At 35.6% G+C, this 25,609-nt stretch overlaps 1 protein-coding gene across 1 annotated transcript in view; it reads left to right on the forward strand.

The window, feature by feature from the left end:
• LOC150081695 (UPAR/Ly6 domain-containing protein crok-like) overlaps nt 1–14,087 on the forward strand; it is a 37,441-nt gene extending 23,354 nt beyond the window's left edge. Inside the window, exons 2-3 of the mRNA XM_090378810.1 lie at nt 264–446; nt 11,907–14,087. Coding sequence (XP_090234936.1) covers nt 264–446; nt 11,907–12,127 — 404 coding nt within the window. The 3' untranslated portion in view covers nt 12,128–14,087. The remainder of the gene's footprint in view (nt 1–263; nt 447–11,906) is intronic.
• The last annotated feature ends 11,522 nt before the right edge of the window (nt 14,088–25,609 follow it).

Genomic DNA, 25,609 nt, shown 5'->3' on the forward strand with positions numbered 1-25,609 from the left:
GCATTAATTTTAAGTTAATTTGTAAGAGTGATTTATATCTCTTGTATATTTTTGTCATTTTAACAACTATAAAGTAATTGATGTTTATAATAGATTTAGATAATGCTATAATTTGTGTGTGTGCGCGCGCGCACACACACACACACACACACAAAATTAAAACAAGACTTACATGATGCTTGCTTGTGTGGGCAAATACCTTGATTAAATTAATTCCTCATATTCAAAGGATTAGTTTTTGTTTGATACAATTTCCATTTCAGGTAAAAGTATCAGATGTTATCAATGCAGTTCCGATCAAGAAGCTAAAGGTGAAGATATTTGTGGAGCATATGAATCTTTTGATAAAGAGCGTAACAGGTTGGTTGATTGCTTAGGAGAGGAAGCAGTGACACCTGGCATATTTTGTTACAAAAGTATACAGCAAAGTCCTAGAGGATTTATTTGTAAGCAAGCATATTTTTCTAGATAGATTATTTATTTCTTATTTTTTTAATATAATTTTGTTCTTTTAAATGTTCATCTATTGGCAAACTTTCTTAATAGCACTTGGAGAGGCCATACATTTTTAATAGGCATATTTATTTCACACATTTCTTTGTGTATTTTCCAAATGCATAGTTCACTTCACAAAAAAACATGCCTACAATGTTGGCTGTTGGCTTGCAGAAGTGGAAAGGCAAGGTAAGTCTTTCTTCATGCTTTCCCTTCCTCCATTGCATCAGATTTTCCAAAAATTTTAAAATTGAAAACAAGATAGTATAGAGGGTTTTTTTTTTTTTTTTTTTTTTTTTCATTAATCATAGTTGCATATGTTTTTATTGCATCTGGCTTAATACTTGAAATTTATGCCTGTATGTAATGAAAGTTTGAAATTACATATAATGAAAATTATATGTAATTTTCATTACAATAATGGAATTTCTGTGGCTTAAGTTTAGCAAAAAATTCTGTTCCATTTGATTTATGTAATGCCAAACAGCAAAAAATAGTTTGGCATTTACAAATAATTTGAAGAAACTGCTTGTCTTCTTGATTATTATAAAGCATGTGCTAAGCACCCAACCATATGCATGCCTGACATAGTGGATGAAGCTGAACATTATCAGGGAGTCCAAAGATGTTTACCATGTCTCTCACAAAACTCAAACACGAATACAATCTATAGCACAGGGAGAAAACTCTACCATTTTGACTTATTGGTGTATCCTTTCAAGGTACAGTTAGTTCAACTTTGAACTAAAATTATGAAACAGATGTTTATTATTTTGCAATTACATTTTTAAAATTGTTGAGAATGAGTGACACATTTTAAACGAAGTGTGGTTTTCTGGTGGTAATTTTGCCAGTTATATGAATAAACAAGTTGCTTGTGCATTGGGCTTTAGAAACTCATTTCTCAGTGAAGTGTAGGGCAGTGCTCTGTCCAGTATTGGCATCTTTGAACCTCTGTTCGTTTCACTTGGAAGTTAGTCACTTGTGAAGTTTGGTCTCGAAGCTAAGCTTTCAAGTAATGAAGTAATTCCTCTGTTATAAATAGTGCCTCTTGTTATGCCAAGAATCCCATTATTCAGAGTTTTTCAATAATGTTAGTGGAGTCCCTCATGGTTCAGCTGGGCCTCTCTTAGTGTTTTCAATATTCCATAATGGTATTGATGAAAATATATCAAGTTTGATGATGATAAAAATTTTGACAAAGTGGTTAATGACAGGAATCAAGGTATGCTACTGCATAAGACCTAGAGAAATTAGCTAAATGAGCCGAGAATTGGCAATGAAGGTTTAACATTGATAAATCCAATGTGCTTGGGTATTAAAATTCTCAGAATAACATAGCATAGAGAACATAACATAGCTTTTATGTTCTCTACTCAAGGTGGTAGAGAACAGAGAACTAGAAGGGAATCACCAAGAAAGAGAAGAATGATGATATCCAGCTCAGGACCCTGAGTATGAGCTTGGCACACCCAGGGTCCTGAGCTGGATATCATCATTCTTCTCTTTCTTGGTGATTCCCTTCTAGTTCTCTCTCTCTCTCTCTCTCTCTCTCTCTCTCTCTCTCTCTCTCAGGGTAACTCGGGGAATTTTTTTTTTTTTTTTGGCTGGTGCAGCATAAGCCTCAGCCTTCCTTGCACCATATAGCTAATAATAATAAAATAATAACATAAAGGACCTAGAGATAATTGTATAGTCTGTGTGACGTTCTCTGAGCACCACAGAAAGGTCGTGAGGAAAGCTTATGGAGTTCTGTAATTGATGTACAGAATTTCAACAGTATCTTGACTACTGCATATACGAGTGAAAGCCTCATTTCAAGAAGGTTGTAGATCTGGTAGAAACCATTATGGTTAATTGAGTGCAAAGAGAACAAGATTAGTCAGGGGCATAAAAGGGTTCTCCTACCAAAAAAAGGCACTTGTTCTGTAAATTGTACTGTCTGGAAATTAGGCATCTGATAGCTATTAAATTTTTAAATGGATTGAGTAAACTAAATGCCACTGGCATCCTTATTCCTTCTTGAATGACACACATGAGAGAATAAATATTTAAATTGAAAAAGGGTGGTTGCAGGATAGATGCATGTAAATTTGCTTTCAGCCTGAGAGAGAGAGAACAAATCGTTGGAATTAATTTAAGGAAGGATTTGACAAATTAGTAGAGGTGAAGTACAGATGAGGTTTTTTTTGCTGATGCAGTATATGAGCTTGCTTCCTTACATCATTTGCCACTGCTAGTACTAAATAATCACTCTGATAACCTAAAAGGATTAGAAATTTTTGAGCCTCTTGATATTACCAATGACTTAGGTCCAATGAATGGTTTTAATCAGTGATTAAATTTTCAATAAGTGATTAAAACCATCTGCAAAGTTATATGGAAGTTGGCAAGAAATAACTGCCTTCTAATTGTGCATCAGTCTGTTTACATGGGTGAAATAGTATTGCAGGCCATGATGAAATTTATCAAAATATAATTGTATATTTAAGTGAAGATTCTTTTATTGTGCTTTCACAGTTATATCACAGTGATCCAAAAAATTTCTACTCTGTTGCCATAAGTCTTCCTTTAGACTCAAACTGGAAGTTACCAACCTTGCTCAAGCTTATGAGCTTGAAACATATAAATGTAAACAACTTGTTTGCTAATTTAGTTTGCATATGAACCACAAAATATATATTTATGTGGATAAGACAGCATCATTACTGTATGGCAACTGACTAAAATCTTGTTTCAAAGGGAACAAAAGAAGTTGGTGCCATCACTTCAAGTGAAAGAGACAATTTGATGACTGTGTGCTTGGTTGTTGATTCTGTTGGAAATTTAGTCCTCCTCCTCCCTTTCTCTCTTTTTCCAAGAAAAAATTGTCTATTTTATTACAAATATGCTGGTAGGTAATACAAGACCAGCCAATAAATCAGGATGGATTCAGGAAGAAAGTTTTTTTTTTTTTTTTTTTTAATCATTATATATTGCTCATTTTGCAAATTCTGTGAAGCCTGAAAAAAAAAAAAAAAAAAAGTGTTTTGCTCTTACTAACAATCTTTTTCACTTGAGATATTTCAGCAGTTCAGCTTGTCAATGGATGAGAAATAGCTCAGACAAACATGACTATTTACAATTTAACAGGTATCGTAAAGTTATCACTTCCACGTGTAACAACACAGTCAAATGTAATTTCCTTATACGGGAATATTTCCTTTTATTTGAAACATTAACAGAATCCCCACCCCTAAATGTAGACTCTGGGTTGAGTGTTTCTCAACCCAGGGCCTACATTTACAGGTGGGTTCTTCAAGATGTAAATGAATCTTGCCTTAGAGCTCATGTGGAAATTTTTCCATACATGTGAACAAGAAACAGGAGTTTCACAGAACTCTGCACAGTCTTGAAACATATCTGTATGTGAATGATCATGCTATTTCATGTCATACTCTAAATGCCTATCTAATTGGAAGGTAATAGTAATAGTATTCTCCATATAGTGCAAGGAACCCACAGGCTTCTGTTGTATTGGCCAGAAAAAAAAAAAAAAAGTACATAAGAAAATACAAATTATATGCTTCCTTCCTCATATAGGTAACTATCCCGTTGTCCTTTGAATTTTTTCAAACTGTCAGCCTCGACTACCTGCAAGGACAACTTTTTCTAGCAATCAACGGCTCACTGGCTAACAGAAAACGTCCTACAATCTAATCTAGACCTCAACCCCTGTAATTTGAATTTATGGCCCCTAGTTCTGGAATTCTTTATAACAGTGAAAATTTCACCTTCATTTGTTTGACAAATTTCCCTCAGAGCCTTATAAACTTCAATCAGGTCACCTCCGAGGTGCTTGGTTGCCAAGCTCTGTAGGACACATAATTGGAGTCATTCCTCGTATAGTGGTCCTTCTGCAAATCTCATCACTCGAGTTGTCAGTTTTTGAACCCTTTCAAGAAACTCTTATTCCAGATATGGTCTTACAGTTGCCTTATATAGTGAGATTATGATCTCCCTATTTCCACAGGATAACTTTAGATAAATCATCGCTAGGACATCGTGGGCGATCACCTCGCAGGTGCCTACTCTCCAGGCACTGCAATTTGCAGAACTTAAGCTGTTCTTGGTAAGAGCACCCCTTTGTTCCCCTCACCAATCTTGTTGCCCTTCTCTATACTCGTTCCAATAGCTCTACATCTTTCTTAAAACGAGGCCTCCAGACCTGTAGACAGTACTCAATGTGTGGCCTGACCATTGCCTTGTACAAGGGGATAATCACCTCCTTATCCCTGCAAGAAAAATTCCTGTATATCATTGACAAGACACCATGAGCTACTCTTGCAGACCATCTGCACTGCTCAGAAAACTTCATATCTGACTGCACAATTACTCCCAGGTCTTTTTCATTTTCTACCATCCTAAGTGTAGTACTACACAGTTGGTACATTTCTCTTCGGTTATTGCTACCCATATGCAGTACTTTGCATTTGTCAATGTTAAACTTCAGCCCATTTGCCCAACTTATCTAGATCCAGGTGGAGTAACATACTGTCGTTAACAATCCTGCCAACCTTTGTATCATCTGCAAAACCAAAATATCAGCATGGCTGATATTTTGGTTATTCCTTTTGTGAGAGATTTACCTGTTCGGGCAGGAGAATTGTCCACAAGGAAGAAAGTTTTTTGTGAGTTAGAATGTGTGCTGAAAATGGGTGTTAGTTTTTCAGGAGATAAACTGATTTGCTTTTAAATGAATGGAAATAATCTGAAATAAAGAAAATATATTGTTTATTGTAAGAAATGCTGCATTCTTCTTGTATGTTGTCATTATAAGTCACTGAAAATGATATTACTTTGCGAGGCATATTTCACATTACCGGTTAAATAATGTATGGGATAATTATAATTAATTTAACTAATGATCATTCATTTTAATCAATTTGGGTAAAACTTTAGAAAAACATGCCTAACCTGCATGGTTGGTGTTAGTTAGGGTTTTTATTCCCCCACCACTGTTTTTAAATCGGGAACTCATTTTCCTATTTTAAAATGGCAGGAGGTGAGGATGAACACCCTAAGACAGAGGCAGTCTGGAGCGGTGGACCCAATTCTAAAGATCAGCCTCATTTTGAATGTCAGTAGATAGGAAACATCAAGAACACAACACAGTTTGCGTTGGTCTATTAGCAACTGATTGGCTGCTACACTACGAATCTTTCAAAGTCAACTTTACTTCCATCAGTCGTGGAAGTTGATACCTTAAATAAATTTGAGGACGAACTAGATAAACTTTTGGAGCGAATGGATAGATGAAATGGGGTGTGGTTTTTTTTGTTGCTGAAGCTGTATAAGCTTGCTTTCTTGCGTTATGTGCCACTACTAATATAAATGCTAACTCTGCAAAGTGCCACAGCAACAGTAGTGAAACTACCATATGGCCAGTTTTGCCACATTGCAAGCGACCATAACAACTGTAATATGGATTTTGGTTTGGTTGTTAAAAATCACATGATCTAGCCAAAGAGGATTCTTTGTGTGTGCTAGGTGTAGAGGGTGTCAAGAAATTAGGTGCCAACTCTGCATTCTGATGGCTGTTTATGAGAGTTTGAAGAGTTGGGTAGATGCCCTTGAAGGTATTCAAGGGCATCTACCCATCAAGGGATTCCCCATTTTAATGGGGAATCCCTTGATGGATTCCCCATTAAAATGGGGAATCCATCAAGCTCTCAGATGCCTAACTCAATGCTAGAGCTCACTTTTGTGCATCAGGCAAAAAGTTTTAAGGCATTTTAGTCTTGCACCCCATGTGTCCTTGATTTTTAAGTCTTCTAACCCCATTTCAAACTTGCTTCATGTGGGCTAAAAGTTAAAGAGCTGCATGCTGCTCGCGAGCCACAGGTTGCTGACCCCTGTCCTACATTAACCCTGTATCGGCTATACTGGGAGGTGTTATTCAAAAAAGAATATGCATGCATTAACTGTTGGCTGAAGATAAAAATCTAACTTTCTGTACCTTCCTAAACATAGAAAAATTTTTACTTGGTATGTTTTTTGGATTTTTATTTATAATTTTTCCAGAGTTATAGCATGAGTGTATCCAGCGGGTACAGCCTCTCCACTTTTGTTATACTTTTAACTTATAGCAATGCTAGTGTGGAAAACTGACTTCTACTGATGCTACAAAATGTAAATTGTTTGTTTTTCCCACATGACCTAACAATATTTAATGATTTCTAACGATCGTAACTGACATCTTTTTGAAAGATTAATTTGAAACGCATCATTTTTTGAATAATGAACGCAGAAAGTGATGAACACAAAGTGGTATAGTTAGTGATATGCATAATATTAAAATTTTTTGTGCTTCACAGTGTGACATATTTTAAATAAATTTAGAAAAAAAAAAAAAATTGAAAATGGAAATGAATGTAATATATGCATATGCACACATTTTAAATTTTATATGTTTAACAATTTCTTATACTGGAAATAGGAGGGGCTAATATACTTATCTTTAAAATGTATTCCAATTTTTTTTTTTTTTTTTTTAAATTTAACAGAGTTATTGTTTTTTGAAAATAAAAGGTGTAAAATAATACCTGCAATAAATTTTGCAATCCATTGTTAGTAAATACCTCCACTGCAGGGTTAACAAGTTTTGCTGTGAATTATGCAGCTAAAATGAGCAGCCTCCCAGATCATGCCATATTGCAATATGTCTTCACACCTATGCAAGAATAATTTACGTTGAAATAAACTATGCAAAACAAATATCTATCATGATTGAATGAAAGTCGAAATGATAGTGGACTATGGCCATTGTAGTGAATCGATATAAGAATGACAAAAGCTATTTAGCTCTAATCTGTGCAATTTCATAGGAGTATAAATAATTTTAAGTGTTATTAGAATTTTTTTATTAAGTCCATTAACTAAATAAACATCAACTGTAACACAATGCGATTCTGCTGCTTTTGTTCTGAATCCACATATAAACTATTTATATCCATTTGTGTAATTCGGTAGGAGTATAATTAATGTTAGATTATTAATTTTATTAAATCTATAAATTTATAATAATACAACTGATTTTTTTATAACATAACTGTGTCACATTACTTGATGGGTGTATTGGATTTCATATTTTAGACTTGTTTTCATATAGATTTAGAAATTCTATGAGACCACCAAATAATAACAGCACTTGCAAAACGAGATAAATGCCATAAAAAAAGTCTTAAAGTCATAAAGCTACAATATAAAATTTTCCTCTGGGTGTTCCTTTGACTTGTGGTCAATTACCAACTTTTAGTAGGAAATTGCTAAGGACATGTATGCTCATTATCTACAAATAAATCTTCCACGTGACACAAAGTATACACAAGTAACAATAAAAAAAAAAAAAAACCCTGTGATTTGTGCTCCCCAAAGACAAATATTTGTGCTGTAATCACCTCACAACCACAAATAAGTTATCTATGTGGCATGAAAATATTTGTTAAATACACCAGTCATTTTTAGAGCTGCCCCTAGTTGTGGACTGAAGAGCCACAACTAGGAACTAGGAACCTTAGGGGATGACCTGATAAAGAAGTGTAAGACGCTTAAAAGAATAAGAAAAATGAATGAGGAAAGTATATTTGAACAAGCAGGTGAAACTAGAAAAAGGTAACATGAATATTAAAATTCTATTAGTTTGATTAATACAGTGAAACTTCTAACGGACACCTATCTTTAACGGATATCTCTCTACAATGGACATTTTCAAATTCCCCAACTCTCCTCTATTGGTTTTAACGTGTTTTCAGCTTCTGTCTAGCGGACATTCTCTGTAACGGACGTGGACAGGCAATCTGCACTGTTTCGTTTAGATTAGCACTTAATTTGATCTCTCCATAACGGACAGCGGGCGAGCTCACGGCCCTTTTTCTAGGAACGTTTCTTCCACATATTGCCTCAATCGTGTGTTTATTTTCTATTTCTGATTCTCTGAATTTTATCAAGGTTTACGTTGCGGTTCTAAACCCTTTTTCAAGAATTTTAAGGCACGTGTAAAACTTCTGATGAATTCGGTGTGTGCAGGGGGGGGGGATTTTGTCGGCCTTTCGTCTTTTGAGTTTCAGTTTTCAGTTTTGTTCAGTGTCGTGTGAAGTGCACAATGTCTTCTCGTAAACATTTAACTTTAAAAGATAAAGTCAAACTCATTAATGCGTATGATCGGCAAAAAACAGTGTTCGCAATCTTGCTGCAAAATTCAAAATCGGGAAGACACAGGTAAGCGACATCCTAAAGAAAGAAAATGAACTGCTCAAACAATTTTGGCAACACGTAAATGATCAGGTTCAAAAATCATTCCCGAAAACTGTTGGACTTCAAATTGACAATGTTACGTATGAATGGTTTTGTCGCGCATGTGCTAAAAAAAATTCCCATTAATGGGCCTATTATTAGGGAAAAGGCTTTGGAGGTTGCGAAATCTATGGGAGTAAATGAGTTCAAAGCTTCTGTGGGATGGCTAGACAAGTTCAAAACTCGGCATAAAATTTCTTGGAAAACCTTAAGTGTATCTGTTGATACTGGGGTTGTAACAGAGTGGACCATCAAATTGGAAGATTTATGTTGTGATTTTGAAGCTAAGGATATTTACAACTGTGACAAAACAGGGTTGTTTTTAAAGCCCTTCCTGAAAAAACAGAGTCTAAAAAACGAAAAGTGCCAGGGCAGAAAAATTTTTAAGGAACGCTTGACTATATTATTGTGTACAAATATGCTGGGAGACTTTGAACAACCTCTTGTTATAGGAAAACCACAAAATCCTCGTTGTTTCAAGGGCATAAAGTTGAATCTTTTGAATGTTGACTGGAAGTCTAATAAAAAAGCATGGATGACACGAGATATCATGAGCAAATGTATAAGTCACTTTAACCAAAACATGATTCGTCAAAACAGAAAAATTATTCTTTTCATGGATAATGCTGCATCTCACCCGCACATTGAATTGTCCAACATTCAAATCGTTTTTCTGCCACCAAACACATCTGCAAAGTGTCAGCCCTTGGATCAAGGGATAATAAAAAATTTTAAACTTCACTACAGAAAACGTGTTTTAAGACATCTCATTGCAAACATGAACAATGTAACATGTGCGAGTGACCTTGCAAAGAAACTCGGCATCCTAGATGCGATTCAATGGATTTCCTCTTCAGTAAACACAATTAGAAAACAAACTGTCGTGAACTGTTTTGTAAAGTCTGGCTTCTCAAACGCAAAAATTGAAGTTGTGAACAGCAATGTGGAGCACCAAGAAGAACAAGAACTTCAACATCTGTTGATAATGTACGCACTTCAGCTACAAGTGACCCTGGCTACAAAGATATAGACTCAAACCTCACTACAGAAGATGGTGCTCTAGATATCAACGACATTATCATCGATATTTTTCAAGAAGTTCCTCATGAGGATGAAGAAATGGAAGGAGGTCATTCTGTCGAAGAACATATTAACGACGAACCACCGATGAAAATAGAAGAAGCGCTCATACAAATCAATCGTTTAAAAATGTTTTTCGCTGCTGAAGAAGATACTGAAGGACTTTCGATGGTTTCTTCACTCCAAACAAATGTTGAAAACAAAATTATCAGCTGGAAGAAGGTGCAGAAGAAAATAAGTGATTACTGTATGCATTTTTCTTAAGATAAAGTCATAATATGCATAGCACAATTGTATGTATATTATTTACAAAAATATTGTTCAGAATCTGTATATATTTTAATTTAATTTTACATTAAACGTTTAACGATTTTTCTTTTTTTTTTTTTTTTTTTTTTTTTCTCCCTCAGACTTGTTAGCGGACACTTCTCTCTAACGGACACATTCTTGTTCCCCATTTTTTATGAAATTATAGCAATAGAAACCGCAATTATTTGTAGTTTTCTGAAATTATTTCAATTACCTACATTGAAAGTCTCCTGATTTTTGTTAAATTGTTGCATTATGCTCATGCAGCCTATTAATAGGGATTTTTATTATACACTTAACAAGTTATGTTTCTAATCAGAAGTTTTCCTTTGCACTGCCATAAGGTTGCTAATTGAGGCTACCTGCTGTCTAATGATGGAACCAAAGTAATTCAAACCCAGTGACAGCAGTGCCTTTGAGTTTTTAATGAATAATGGATTCACCTACTTGACATTATTTGATTAAACATGAAATTCTTTACTGTATGTTTGACTTATGAATAAACATAATCATATCTGTAGAGTCAGATTCCCCAGATAATCACAACAGACTGTCATGTGATTGCAAATATAATGCAATTATATCACAATCACAGGAATAGGCAGTTGATTTAAACTCCTAGAATCTGCAATATCTCATCAGTAAAAGAAGCAGGGCAACTCGTGTAAATTTCCCTCTACACATTTGAGCCCTTTATTGGCATTCCTTGCATACACACAATCAGCATGAATTAACCTTAGACATGACCAAGTGTTTGTGGAGAGATAGTCAGTTCTGACCCCTCAGAAATATTACATTCTCTGGTAATCATGTACTTTAATGTATTTATCCTACATAACTAGCCAGGTTTTTATTTTTTTTAGCATTTTTGTGGAGGAGTTTTGTTCCTTCCCTTAGGCAACTAAAATGTGTGGGGGGGGGGGTGACAGTGCTATTTTATTTAATTTTTTTATAATATCAATTTTTGAGATTAAATATACTAAAAGTATATATTAATTTATAAAAGTACATATACTGATAGCTAAATTTTGTTAGATCTGCTATTTGTGCTTATTCTGAAAGGGGGGGCATGAGATTTATGAAAGGACAGCAGCACCATATACAGCATTCATGAATAACTTTGTCCCATTTCCTTGTTTTCTCTAATTTGATGACCCAGTGATCCATTTTTGTGACCACCATGTTTCCCTTTGGGCTGGCTACTTAAATCTCTTCTATTCTTCCATACTTCACTGTTAAGCACATGCACAAATAAGGTTCATGAAGGCATTTATGAAACTAGAGTTTTTTTTTATATATCGAGCATGTATTTAGTCATGGTAGATAACTTTACTGAGTATCCCTTGTACGAAGCACGAAATAACCAAACAAGATTATATACATAATTTTATTGTCATTATTTCTGTGCGAGGCTATGAAATTTTTAATACCCCCTCCTCATACGCAATTTCTTCCTGAACAGATTTGTAGTGATCTTTGAAACATCATTGCTATTAAAAGTATTGTTTCTCTTATGTAGTTTACATTGTGATGTTCTTTTCACTATTTGATTTAGAAATCATATTGTGGCAATTCAGTATTCCATACAGTTTCTTAATGGTGACCACACAAAGCTTTATATCTGGTTACATTGTGTGGTAAGTATGTACATGGCTATTTAAATTTCTTATTTTCTTGATTGTTATCAGGGGACGGTCGGTGGAGGACTGTTGTCAGAAGATGTGCACAGGTCTCAGAGCGGGGGATTAACTCTGGCTGTGATTGGGGTTACAGAGAAAATGGTGTATATTGGGAAGAATGCTATTGTAATCAAGATGCTTGTAATGGAGCTATTTCTGTGATTGATGGAGGAAATGTTTTAATTTTAGTGTCTTCCATTATATTTTCCCTAAAAGTTTTACAATCTTAAATACACTGGAGGAAAGTGCAGTAGTTAGCAAACTAATTGATACAAGTTATTGACATTTACTGTGGAAGTATATAATATATGGTTAAAGCATATAATTTTTGATATATTCAGAAGAGAAGGTTGTGACCTTCAGAGAGAGAGAGAGAGAGAGAGAGAGAGAGAGAGAGAGGATATGATTGCACTTGACACCCAAGGAAAACAACAGGTTATTATTAATGAAAGTATTTAGGATCTCTGGAAGTAATGAGAAGCAGTACAGGACAGCAGTTCATAACTCGTGTAAGGTTGTGGGAGGCTGCAATATCAGTTTATCCCTTAGGGCATCCTATATATTCTCAATTGGGATTGAGAACGTATAGGATAGGGAACATACCTTTCCAAAAATAACTTCCCTGAGCTAGGGCTCATTATTAGCCTAACAGATTTGGATATAATAAGCCCCTCATGAATTAAGTGAATTTCTCTATACCTTACAGAAGTCAGTTCTCACAAAAATATTGAACTCCATATGTGCATTGGACATTATGCAGACCACGAAACCACTGCCTGTTCCATCGCAGTCCATTTTCTTAATTTTTATAGGTATCTTTCCCTCTTTTTCACATGTCTGGAGTGGGCTAAACCAATCATGAACATTAGGGAAATGCATCATTACAGAAGAGGTAGCTTGGCCTCTTTTGTGGTGATGGTATGGCAGCAGGAGGAATATCCATTGTTAATGCACATCAAGAGAGAACTGTGAAGTATAGGAACAAAATCATTGAACTGTATATCTATATACTTAGGAATACAGTAGGGCCCACTTGAATTAATTTTCTATCTCCAGATGTGAATTAGCAGGTATGGTATACTGTTGGGAGACACATTTGAAATTTACAGTAACCTACGTACACCTTCAGTGAGTTATGAACTGCTGCCCTGGAGAGACTACTTCAGTACCACCCTTTCCTGAGCACTCTAATTAAATACAATCACCTGTTGTGCAGTGTTGCTTGGCTGAGAGGTTCTCATATCATGTCCCATTAGGCATGCTGGATACACATAATCCATAATGTACTTCTGTACTAATTCTCACAGTAAACTTGCATTTCTGTCATCTGTATACCTTTTGCTCAGTTATAAAACAAATGTAGGTGTGGTTATCGCTGCTTTCTTATATTCGTCATCTGATTTAATTTAGCCTTTTATCTGCTGAAATTTGATAGTGCACTTTGTGCCGCCAAAACTAATAATTGATTACACCTATGTTAGGTTCCATCTCTTTAGATGTTCACCATTGTAAAATTATTGATAATAATTATACATCATGAAAGCTGAAGTGCACTAACATGAAGTTTGAAGTACTGAACAGTCACTATAAATTTGTATTGGAAATGATAGTTCCACTCCTTAACTTAGGGTTTTGATTTGTTTAATTGACCCATAATTAAAGTTAAAAAAAATTCTGTTTATACTCTGGCATAATCACTAGGCTAGAGGAATGTACAGTTTATCATTTTGCCAATGAACACAGTCATTAACTGTATTTAGCAGCCATATGGGCTTAAAGCACAGTCCACTGAAACATATATGCTAATACCACTCTCATGCATGACCACTTGGGCCTAAGAAACGTTTTTCACAAAAAAAAAACACTGTTGGATTTGAATTTTGGTCTGCATAAATACCTTACAGAACGACACTTAAACTCATTTTACTACAGCTGAACTCTCATACATTCTAAGAATTGTAACATGGTTCCAGAAGGCTTTCCAAATTAGGATTTTCTGAAAGACTTAAGTCAATGGGTATCATCAGACAAGCAGAAGCTTATATTTCTTGAAAAGGTTCACTAAACATAATTTGGCAGCTCTCAATCCAAAAACAGTATGTGACTCCAAGAACCATTATCAAACAGCTAACTTTAACATTAAACTTATTTTAGTTTCTTCTTTTTCTACAACTCAACCCTGCTGTTCCCCCCCCCCCACAAATTTAATCCTTTCTCTGTTGGTTAGCTCAGCTGCCTTCTTATTACAGATATTGTTACATATGATTTACTTTTCTCTTGGACAATCATACTTTGGCTTCAAAAAGCAGGTGTGCCTTTAAAAGAAAGGACCCTGTATGAGAAACACGTGCCATCTCTCTTCCAAAGGAAGTTTTTATGAAGAATTGAATCAATTGCTATTTTCTCTTCCCATCTGCCAAAAATTTGGTGCAGATAACGTTCTAATAATTTTGGAATATGGCACACTGATAAACTGGACTTCTATGCCTTTCTTAGTAAACAAGAATAGCAACATCATATTTCCTTTGGAGGCAGATCATTCCATATCAAGACTTACAGGAAACTCACTGATCCTTTCAGTAGTGAACTTATATTCTAGCATTGCTCTCAGTGAAATCAGGGGATGCCAACAGTAAGACATTATGAATAAAGAGACCTTGAGTAACACAATAACCTTTCAATGCTAGTTTCAAAATGATAAATATTCACCATTTTCTATGGGAGAAGGTTCACCAGAATAGTTAAAACATGTATCAAAGCAGCTGTATGTGTAAAATACTTGTGTATTCTGCAACTTTTCATTTTTAGCCAGTACTCTGTTACATCACTACTGATGTTATGGGCAGTGCACATGTCTGTTTGGCTTCTTTAGTGTTATTACCTCAGTCAGTCAGTCATAATACAGACATCTTAAGGTGAGAATCTGCTATTATCCAGATATACAAAAACTTACAACGTTGAAGCCAGCAGTATTTCCTGTAATTCTTATTTACAATTTACTTAATACTGTCTTAATACCATCCTTTTTCTTCATTCACACCAATCAGAGTTCCAACATTGGCCACCAATAATAGTTATCAGAGAGTGATGATTTTTATTCACTTTAAAAGACATTCTAATAATATATTTGCTCCTCAGGGGACACTGTTTTGAAATACTAGTGGTCATATGGGTCAAATCTGTCTGCTTAAGCAGACAAATTTGACCCATTTATGAATATTTTTGTTGTAATTTTTTCCTGGTTATTTATTCAATGTTCTTATATATATCATCTTCATTACCAGCTAAAGTTATTTTTCTAGCAAAACATTTCACAACCAAGGTGATCCATGTGCCAAATTTTAGGTTTTATACCACAGTTTGATTCAAATTTGGTAACAGTAAAAGTAATATGGCACTCATAAAATGAATAGGTACCAAGAGAAACTAATTTTAACACAAGTTGGTGCAAAGGTTGATTTTTGGCATATTGTGGGGGGAGGAATTATTGGTTCATTTTAATCCATGTTTTTTGTATATGATTCAAACTACATAACAGTACAGCTCAGCTTTTGTGCCACTATATAAAACTACATTTTCATTGTGTAATCTGTGTATCATTACTTATTGGGGTTATGCCTGTTAACAAAGATCCAGAGGATTGGATCATAGTGTTGTGTCGTCTTTAAGTTTTCATAGAATGTAGTGAAGTAGCAAATTTCTGCATTTATTGTGCCTTTCTCCCTCCTTATATATTAGCCTTTTATAGTTTAAATCCTATTAAATGACATACCAAATGTCAACTCAGGTCTTATCTCATGGCAGGCTACAGTATCACAATCTGGTTTCTACACATAGTATATAGAAAAGGTTAAGAGCTTCCACAAAGAAAATAGGACTAGTAATGCTATGAATTATTGAAATTTTCATTATAGCAATTAAAATTAGCACCTAGACATTTTGCCTCCCCCCCAAGTAACTAGGCTAACCTTTAAAAAAAAAGTTTTATTGTAGCAGCAAACAATGTTTTTCATATAATTCCATTTAAGCCATCCAGTTAACTTGTCTGAGACTCCTCTGAGTAGCAGTTGGTATATTTTTTTTCTTAGACACTTTATACAAGCTGTAAAATATTCAATTTAATTTTGTACATTGTAAGCTTTTTTTATACAAATCTGTGATATTAATATTTTATATAACATGTTTCAATATGCTAAATTAAAGTTATTCAATCATATACAGAAGGAGTGGCCAACTTAATTTGTGATGCAGTATACTTTTTTCCTTCAAAATGTGCCGCGATCTACCATCTTAAAAATATCATTGCACAAATCGAGGGATGACTGTATATTTAAAATTCGCCGTGATCGACTCGTTGGCCACCCCCGATATATACAGTAAACTCCTGTTATGGTGCCTATCCTTATTTTTCTTTATCCCCCCATTTTGCAGTGTTTGTGAAGCATATGTTACTTTAAAACCTGCATGCATAAATTTACTATGCTCAGTTCTTTTAGTGCCTTCTACCTTCTTCGAATGCTATTAAGAAAAATGAAAAAAAAAATTATTATATTAAACTAAATGTCATGAATATTATATACAAGATAAAGTTATATTAACACAATGTTAATATAATAATGCTGTCATAAATTTAAATTTATCTCCATCCACTTTCCCTACTGCATACTTTACGCATGCAGTAGGGAAAGTGGATGGAGAGTGTGGAAGACAAAATCCTATCTTTTAAAGCTTTGAAAACCACCTGCACTGGAAATGATTTCTCTGACACAAACAAATACTCCATAAGCGATTCCTAGAATTTAGTCTCTGCCATCCCTTTCCCAAAACTGAAATTCAAGAGAAAAGGGTTATAGCTGGATTTATTTCTCATTTAAACCTAAAAAAAAAATACTATGTTGTTTAAGATGGAATGTGGGACCAGAAGAAAGGAGTTATGACTGGAGTTTACTGTATATCAAATAGAGAAGGCGTTTGTCCGATTATCCAGAACTAAATTGTATCATCAGATGAAGCATGGTTTATTGTTCAGTATAATTTATAACTTTTATAACTGCCTTTAACATCTCAACTTTACGATAAAAGTATACGTTTTCACAATATAACATTTCACTATTTATCCCCTCTCCTGCAAACAAGTTTTTCTTACCATTTTCTCTTATTTTACATAAATCTCAGTCATGAAGTATGTTTCAATCTGAAAAATGAATTCATATGAACTTTTGTGCTACTAAACCTACTGAATAAATTTTTTTATTCTAATCAGTGCTTTTTTTGTAAAAAAATAGGTGCTGGTACTCATTCTTTGCTATCAGGAAAAATTGAAAATTAAAAGGATATGAAAAGTACTCTAAAAAATTTTTTTTCCCTGATACAAGTAATATTTCCCTGATGAAAGTAATATTTATTCCAAAAATATTACTTTCGTAGTAATATTTTTGGAATAAGAATAACAAATTTAGTATATTAACGTAATTTATTAAGTATAAATTAATTATTCAAGTATATATAGAAAAATAAGTAAAATGTGAATAAAATAAGTAAATAAATCGGTCAACTACTGAGTGCCGGGCACTCAGGATGACACGAATGGTCGTTAGTGTAGTATCTCAAATAGAGAGCTTTATGGTAACTGAAAAAAAGTTTCTAGTACCCTGGCTTGGCCTAAAACTTAGGAAATAATGAAAACGTGAGTCATTCCAGTTGTTGTGAATGCCAAGGGTGGGAGAAGCGACTCAGACTTCTTCCTGGAGAAGCGATTAAAGTTTCGGGGGAGAAGCGATTGGCAAGTGAGGGCTCATGCAAGACTCTGCGCAGGCGCCTCTCCACCACCAATGCCTCAACACTGGCTCTCTGAGTATCTCCTTGCTGGGACAACTCCAGCTTTGAAAATTGTTAAAAATACTTCTGGTCGCAAAATTTATAAATGACCTTTATAGAATTATTACTAACTATTTAGCAACCTTTTTGTCACCAAAAGTAGAGTTACTTAGTACAAAGAAGTGTGCTATCGAAGTGCAATAAGAAATTAGTTTTTTAATTTTAACACATATAATTTATCATTTAATTATAAATGATAGATTTCAATCGGAATAGTTTTCCCTTGATAAGCATCGAATAATGCATAGCTAATGTGATTTTTTAAAAATTTTTAGCTTCATTAGCGACGGAAATAGAGATGGGGACATAAATTACTCACATTTTCATGTTTGGCGCCGCCATTTTTAATTTTAAAATTATATTTTAAACGTACTCGTTGAGCTCTTTCCAACTGTGTAGCTATAAGTTGTCAACAACATTTTTATCCCCCCACATTTTAACCCCCCTCCATTTCTCAGACAAATTTTTATCAACAATGATCAATATGGCGTTATGTTGGCCCACTTGATGTGCAAACCCATGCAAAATTTCCAGTCAATAGGTTGAGTGGTTCCAGAGATACAATGCTGTGACAGACGGACGGACAGGCAGACAATCGAGTGACATTTTAAGCGTCCTTCGTTAGACTGTGGCCTCTAAAAATAATAAGTAAAAATAATTTTATAATAAAGTTTTTGTAGAATATTCCAAATTTTTATTAAGTTTTCATCCGACACCCTATGCCGACTTCTTTTCTTCCTCTTTATGTGTCGGTTGCTGAATGATGTTTCCAAAGCAGCCACGAATCGACATATTTTGCTGGATCGAAGTGGGTCAGTGGTGGGCATACAATTTTAAGAAACAGTAGTGAAGAAACTGTTTTTGTCACCAATGAAGCTCTGGTTTGGCTGACAATCAGATTCATTTGTGAAAATCCCGTTCACATTCAATCAATGAAAATTGGTATCATACTCAGAGCGTCCATCAAATTCTTCCAAAATCATCTTTTCAATTAGGTATCCCCGAAATCCACGAATTGCATTTAACTGTAACCTAATTGAAAATTTTCTAACTTCATTTTCACCAAATGCCAACAATTCGTGCTTAGAAGGTTTAATACCTTCATTTTCCTCGTTTTCCTTCTCTCGTCATTGATATTGTCACTAGTTCTTAAATTTGAATTGTTTCTTTTCTTTTTTTTTTTTTTTTCAAACTGTCCAAAATTTCAGTGTCATTCGGATATTCAGGTACTGTGACCATGTAAACAGAGATAGGGAAAATTTACGGAAAAATGTGGATAACGCACTTCCACGAAACAACAGATGATTATTTGTCGGGGTAAAAGAAAATTAATTTTCTAATTCTCGAACGGGGCTCTTACAGTTGATTCATGGTGTCCAACCTACGGCCTGCCCAGAAAGTGAACTAAAACAGCATTTTAAATTTTGTTAATTATCAAAAAAAAAATCTCATTAAAAGTTTTGTTCAGTAAATGTATTGTACTTAATAAAATTTTCGAATATTTTAAATTTTACTTTTACATGCAACAAGATATGGAAAATGTAACACACTAAAGAAATCTAATTTTGAATTTTTTTGAATATGGCCCCTATACGGGAAATGTTTGGACACCACTGCAGTAGAAGGTGGACCAGGGCCCATTGGGAATACACCTTGATCTGCTCACTCACAGAGAAGTAAGATATGTTACTACTCTGTGTGCTCACTGCAGACCAGCACGACTTCTCCGTATGTGGGATGGGTGGTCGGATAGTTTTTACCAGGTACCACTAAGTTGTAGAATGGTAATCCCTCCAGCTCTCTTAATTTGCACAGCAGCACTAATTGCCTGAAAGCCAGAAATGCGAACAGGGCATACAGAGTTAATTCTCTCCTAATCCGTTCGCTATATGAAAATTTTCTCGCTCAACGGAAACTATTTTAAATGTAACTTGCCTTCCAAGGGGAATTCAAAATAATTAAACAGAGGTCCGACTGAGTAATTTAGAATTATAAAAATGGTTATACAGTTTTATATAGAAAATATCTTAACAATAGACAGTGAAAAATGTAAATTAAGTTAAATAATTTTAAACTTATTTGAATAGTAGATAAACATGTGAAAAAAATTTACGGAATATTACAAATTTCGAAGTGCACTGCATCCAAATGTCACATGTCACTGTTAATAAAGGTGCTGGTACCATTGTGTACCGTCACAAAAAAAGCACTGATTCTAATGATATTTTAGTGAGGATAAGCCACAAAAACTCACTGCTGCCTTAAAAATTTTCTGTCAACATACATTTTTTGTACTGTATTGCAATTCTTAATTCTTTTTCCAGGCATGGGCAACACGAGTGTTTTAGTTAAATGCAAACTGTACATATCTATATGATTTCTTTTCTGTATTTTGATATCAAAATTCAGAAACATGAGTGACATTTGTTTGGATTTTAATTACTTGATGGCTCAATTTCAAAGAATTATTTTTCAAAAATAGCAGTGCTGTGTGCATGCATGCACAGTGAAACTTTCCTTTAAAAGACTGTATGGGAGTATGGCCTGTCCACTAAATCTGAATGTCTGTTAAAAAAACAGCTATACTATAAAATAAAAAAAAGTTAAAAGTTTAATTCTGCATTTTACTGCACACTAGTTGTGCAGAATTGAAGAGCTTGAAATTTTGAAATTGCATAGTTGTGACTAACTAAACCTTTATAAAGAGCCTGATGAGCTAGCCCTTGAGTACACATTAGCATTAGTAGAGGAATATGATGCAAGAAAGCAAGCTTATACAGTATTAGCAAAAAAAAAAAAAAAAACCCCTTCCCATTTCACTCATCCATTTGCTCCAAAAGTTTGTCCACTTCTTCCTTGAATTTATTTAAGCTATCAACTTCCACGACAGATGAAAGTTTGTTCCAGCAATCAAGTACCCGCTGGCTAAAGGCAAATTTCCGCACATCTGTTTGACAACTGTCTTTCCTCAGTTTCAGTTTATGCCCCATCGGGTTTGTAATCTGAGCAAGAGGAAGAATCTGCCATCAACGTTGAGCCTGCTCAATCCATGCAAGGCTTTATACACCTCAATCAGATCACCTCGCAGGTGCCTAGTCTCCAGACACTGCAATTTGCAGAACTTAAGCCTTTCTTGGTAAGAGGACCCCTTTATTCCCTCTACCAGTCTTGTTGCCCTTCTCTGTGCATGTTCTAGCAACTATCCTTCCTTAAATGAGGCTGCCAGACCTGTGCACAGTACTCAAGGTGTTGCCTGACCATTGCCTTATACAAGAGGATAATCACCTCCTTATCCCTGCTGGCAAAATTCCTGTATATTATGGACAAAACCCCATGGCCTACTCTGGCAGCCTGTCTGCACTGTCAGAAAACTTCATATCTGACTGCACAGTTACCCCCAAGTCTCGTTTATTCTCCACTACCATGAGTGTAACACCACACAGTTGGTACATCAAAGTTGGATGTTCAAAGGATGATCAAACACCAAGCCAGCAAAATTTGTGGTGACGACAAGTGATTACTTGTCAGGGGTTGGTTGCCAAGTTTATTGCAACCTCGGTACTCAATCCAGGCCTGAATCCAAGTTGCATTGGGGGGGATGTGAGATTTTTTTTCTGTAGTAGTGCATGAGACAAGTAAGTCTCTCTAAGACTTTAGCCAGCCAAAACTGATAAGAAAGCAATAGGTTCATTGATTTTTGGATTCTTGGGTGGCCTGTCAGGACTATTTGTTATTAGTTTTAGATTGGCTTCCTTCTAGCAAGCTGGGAAGTGGCCATCTGATAGGCATTTGTTAAAGATCTTCAGTAAAACTTGTGGGAACAATTAAGTAACTTTTTTTTTTAACATCATCTACCTGAAGGACTCATCATGTTCCAATGATGCATAATGGTTGTCCATGATAATCTGGTAGTGTTCTTCATTAAGGGGTCTTGGAGAAAAATGCATCCAGTATGTTAGAAAGGGTCTTCCCAGGTGAAGGTAGGAGTTCCATCAGGTCTAATTGTAGTACTTATCACTTTGCCCCTGGGAGACTTATTTGTCACTATATGGTTGACAAACATCCTAGGGGTCATTATTCCCAGTAGTTAATGCTAGTTGTTGCCATGAGGATATTTTATTTTTCATGATGCTGCAGTATACGCATTCTTCAGCTTTCGATACACTTCCTTTGCTGCCTCAATTGCACTCCTTTTACACCTTTTGAACTCTATGGACTTCCTCCCTCCCTTTGGTTTTCTAATTCTAGGCTCCACCATGGGACAGTATTTCTATAGGGTCTCTGCTTTGGGATAGCAATAGGGCAGAGTATGGATGATATTTGTGAGGAAATGCATTCAACAGATGTATGTTCTCATAAGGTTGCTTGTTGTGGTTTTATTGTCAGTTCTGTTCTTTCGTTTTGCAAAAATGGACAATGCCTCTAGGATTATATAGTGAAAGCATGGCCCACAGAGAACTTCCCTGAGATTGGTTGGGGAGCCAGTGTGATGTAATAGTATCCTCTGTGAAAGCAGAGGGTAATATTACACATAGGGAGATTTCTCGGTTAGTTGAGAACATGTAAGTCAATTCGTTCTAGCTTTTGTTTCATGTTTCTGCACGATCCAAAATCCAGCTATGCTACTGCCACAAACAACAGTTGGCATCAATGGCAATAAGCAGTTTACTCTCTGGAAAGTCTAGTGCAGTGTGCATATTGATAGCAGTGGAGATATCTTCTCCAGATTGGCTGTGTAGCATGCCCAAGGTGGTGATTTGGGCACAAGCACTGATTGAGGGGGAAAGTGGAGTGATTTTGGCAACAGTAATATCCATATTTGTAACTGCTATTGCAGCCTAAGAAGTATCCATTGAACATTGGATAATTTTGTAGTGGTTGGGGTAGCCAATCACATTCATCAGATAGGAATAGATGTAATAAAAGAATATCAATTTATTCCTCTTGATCTGTTCAATTCTGTTCCTCTTGAAGCTTTCAATTTAAGTTGATCTGTCATAGTTTTGGCATGCTGGGCATTGATTTGGAAAAATTTTATCTCTTGATTGCATCCTGTTAGAGGCTGTCTAATCATAGTTTGTTTGGAGTTGGTAAATAAAATAGCTTTTACATACATTGGGCATGAGGGGTCAGATGGAATATTGATGTAGCATTTTTGTGCTTTTGCAGTTCATGCATATCACTGGTTCCTCCCTATTTGGACAGTCTTTATACTCATTGCTGTGTTTGGCATAATGGCCACATGTTGCTTCCCCAACCAATAAAAAGGCAATCCAGTTGACTGTCACTGTTGATTTCATTTTGGTACCTTGGCATAAGATCTGTATCCATTTCTTCCTCTGGGTAGTGCTCACTGAGGTTCTTGAAGTACAATTCCTCCTTAAGTTCTAGTATGTTCTTGGCTAGGTTGAAGTTGACTATTGAGGATGCCCCTCCCCTTGCATTTAGGGGTCTTAGCTTAGAGTGTGATAGATGAAATATGTGGATTTTGAATATAGTTAATGCCTCCTCCCTGGTGTTCTCGATGACTATGCCTGGAGTTTGTTTTCTTAATACTTTTAATTCTGAGAGTTTTCATCTGGTCCTTTGTCTGTAGTTAACCCTTTTCTGCATGTTGGTTTCAAGCTTCGCTTCTTCTGTTGATATAACCAAGATGACTGCAATATAGACTGATATTATTGGCATATGGTCCAAAATGGAAAATATTATTCTGCATACAGAAAACAAGCTTACAGACAAGATTGAACTGGTCGTGCAGAATGGGAAAATAAATCATCTCACCAACCCACTCCATTTCTGAGGTTTGGAGGAGTGCACTCAGCAAACCTGTTGCTACTTCTTCCACTCTGAAATGACCAACTAGCAGAAATGACAAGAGAGCAAGTTGGCAACTTGTTGGCAACTTCTGTTGGTAAAACCAAGATGACATGTAACTCCATTGCTCTCTTGTCATTTCTGCTAGTTGGTCATTTCAGAGTGGCAGAAGTAGCAACAGGTTTGCTGAGTGCACTCCTCCAAACCTCAGAAATGGAGTGGGTTGGTGAGATGATTTATTTTCCTATTCTGCACGACCAGTTCAATCTTGTCTGTAACTTCTTGTTTTCTGTATGCAGAATAATATTTTCCATTTTGGACCATATGCCAATAATAGCAGTCTATATTGCAGCTGGTTGGTTTGCTTTGCCATGTCTCTTTCTATCATTTTGAAGTTTTAAAAATTTGTCAATTGTATTCCCTGGAGTACTTCTTCTTGCTCAATGATGCCATATGTCTCATGGTTGCTGGCATATCCCTTTTTTTGGGGGGGGGGGGAGAGGAAGACTCAGTTCGTGATCTGTGAATCTTCCACCTAGTTTTTCCTCATTTGTTAGTGATTCCTTAACATTATGTGGTGTGTAACCACTATAGCATCATCAACTGGCATCATAATGGTCTCTTTCTATAACTTCTGAGTCCGACACTTTTGGATTTAGGACCAATTTCTTCAATTTCATAAAATCAAGAATTTTCTGGACAATCGGATTGCCTTATGGCAATTCAAGTTGAGGGAAATGATGGGTGGCACAGGATCCTGCATCAGTTAGGGGCCAAGGAATCATCCAGCAAAACTTCAGGCTGAAAACAGTAAGGGAAGAAGGGAGTGGGGATAACAGTTTTTGTTAAATGGCCCTAGAGACTTTGGATAGCTTGCTTGTGGGGGTTATCAAGGGCTCTAAGAATGATGGTGCAAGCAGTTTTTGTATACAATACGCTGTTCAAAGGTTGGTGAGGATGTCACCCATTGTAAGTCTGTGGGTATAAGGGGGACCTGAGTCTAGCCAAAAACAAAACAGTTGAGAGGTTGGGTAAGCAGCCACTTACACAGTTGTTCCCCACCCAAGTCTTAGGAAAATCAGATTGTGGGGACTGATTTTAGAGAGTTAACCACCCTCTCCAATGCTATTCCATGGCAGCTTGACAACCAATACCACAGACAATAGCAACTGGGTAAATAATGATGTGATCTCCTATACAACGCCTGTGAAAGGTGTTGTATATCTCCTATTCAAAACAATCTCAACAATGGGTAATCTGTCTCGCAAGGAATTTGCCAGTATAAAACTTATTTTTTAAACACTTTTAAACCATACAATTATAACAAAAATCAGGAGTGATAAATACACTTATACAGCTGTGGCAACCGTATAAGGTGGAATTAGTGTGTTTGTGTCTAGTGACACCAGGGGTTTCCCCCCATCTCTGCAAAACAGTGCTCTGTCAAGGGTAGAGGTTTAAAAGTGTGTGTGTGGGCAGTGTAGTGTATTGTACCATTGTTCATCTGGCCATTGGGACCTACCGTGGAGTGTGGAATAAAGGATTTTATTCCTGTAAGAATAATTTCTGTTATTCTGGTAAGTAAATGAACAATCTATGTGAATAGAAAACTGAAACCAGCTAGAATTGTGAACATTAAAATTGCCAAAAAAAGAAGTAAAAGAGTTTAAAGTGATTAGTGGAGTGTGCATCGAGGCAACAGTTGAATTTAATAGAATGGGGAAAGATTTTAAGCCAGAGAAGACTAAGGAGAGAGGCGATTCCAAATTAGTAAGTCCTTGGTGAGGAATATCAGACCGGTCACATGCACAAGTACCCTTTGAAGTGAAAGAAGTTGTAGAGTGAATAAATAGGATAGCTGAGATGAGCAGTGATTGAGGCAACCAGTAATTGGGTTTTGGCAGACTAGCTGAAAATGGACATTATTGAGATTGGATCTGAAGCCACATATATTTGTGAAATGAATGAAAAAATTTTTAGGAATTTTTGATCTTTTCACACATAAGTTTACTCTGTTAGTT

The sequence above is a fragment of the Mastigoproctus giganteus genome, chromosome 8 (assembly GCF_048544385.1).
Source record: "Mastigoproctus giganteus isolate SK-2022 chromosome 8, ASM4854438v1, whole genome shotgun sequence".
NCBI lineage: Eukaryota > Metazoa > Arthropoda > Arachnida > Uropygi > Thelyphonidae > Mastigoproctus > Mastigoproctus giganteus.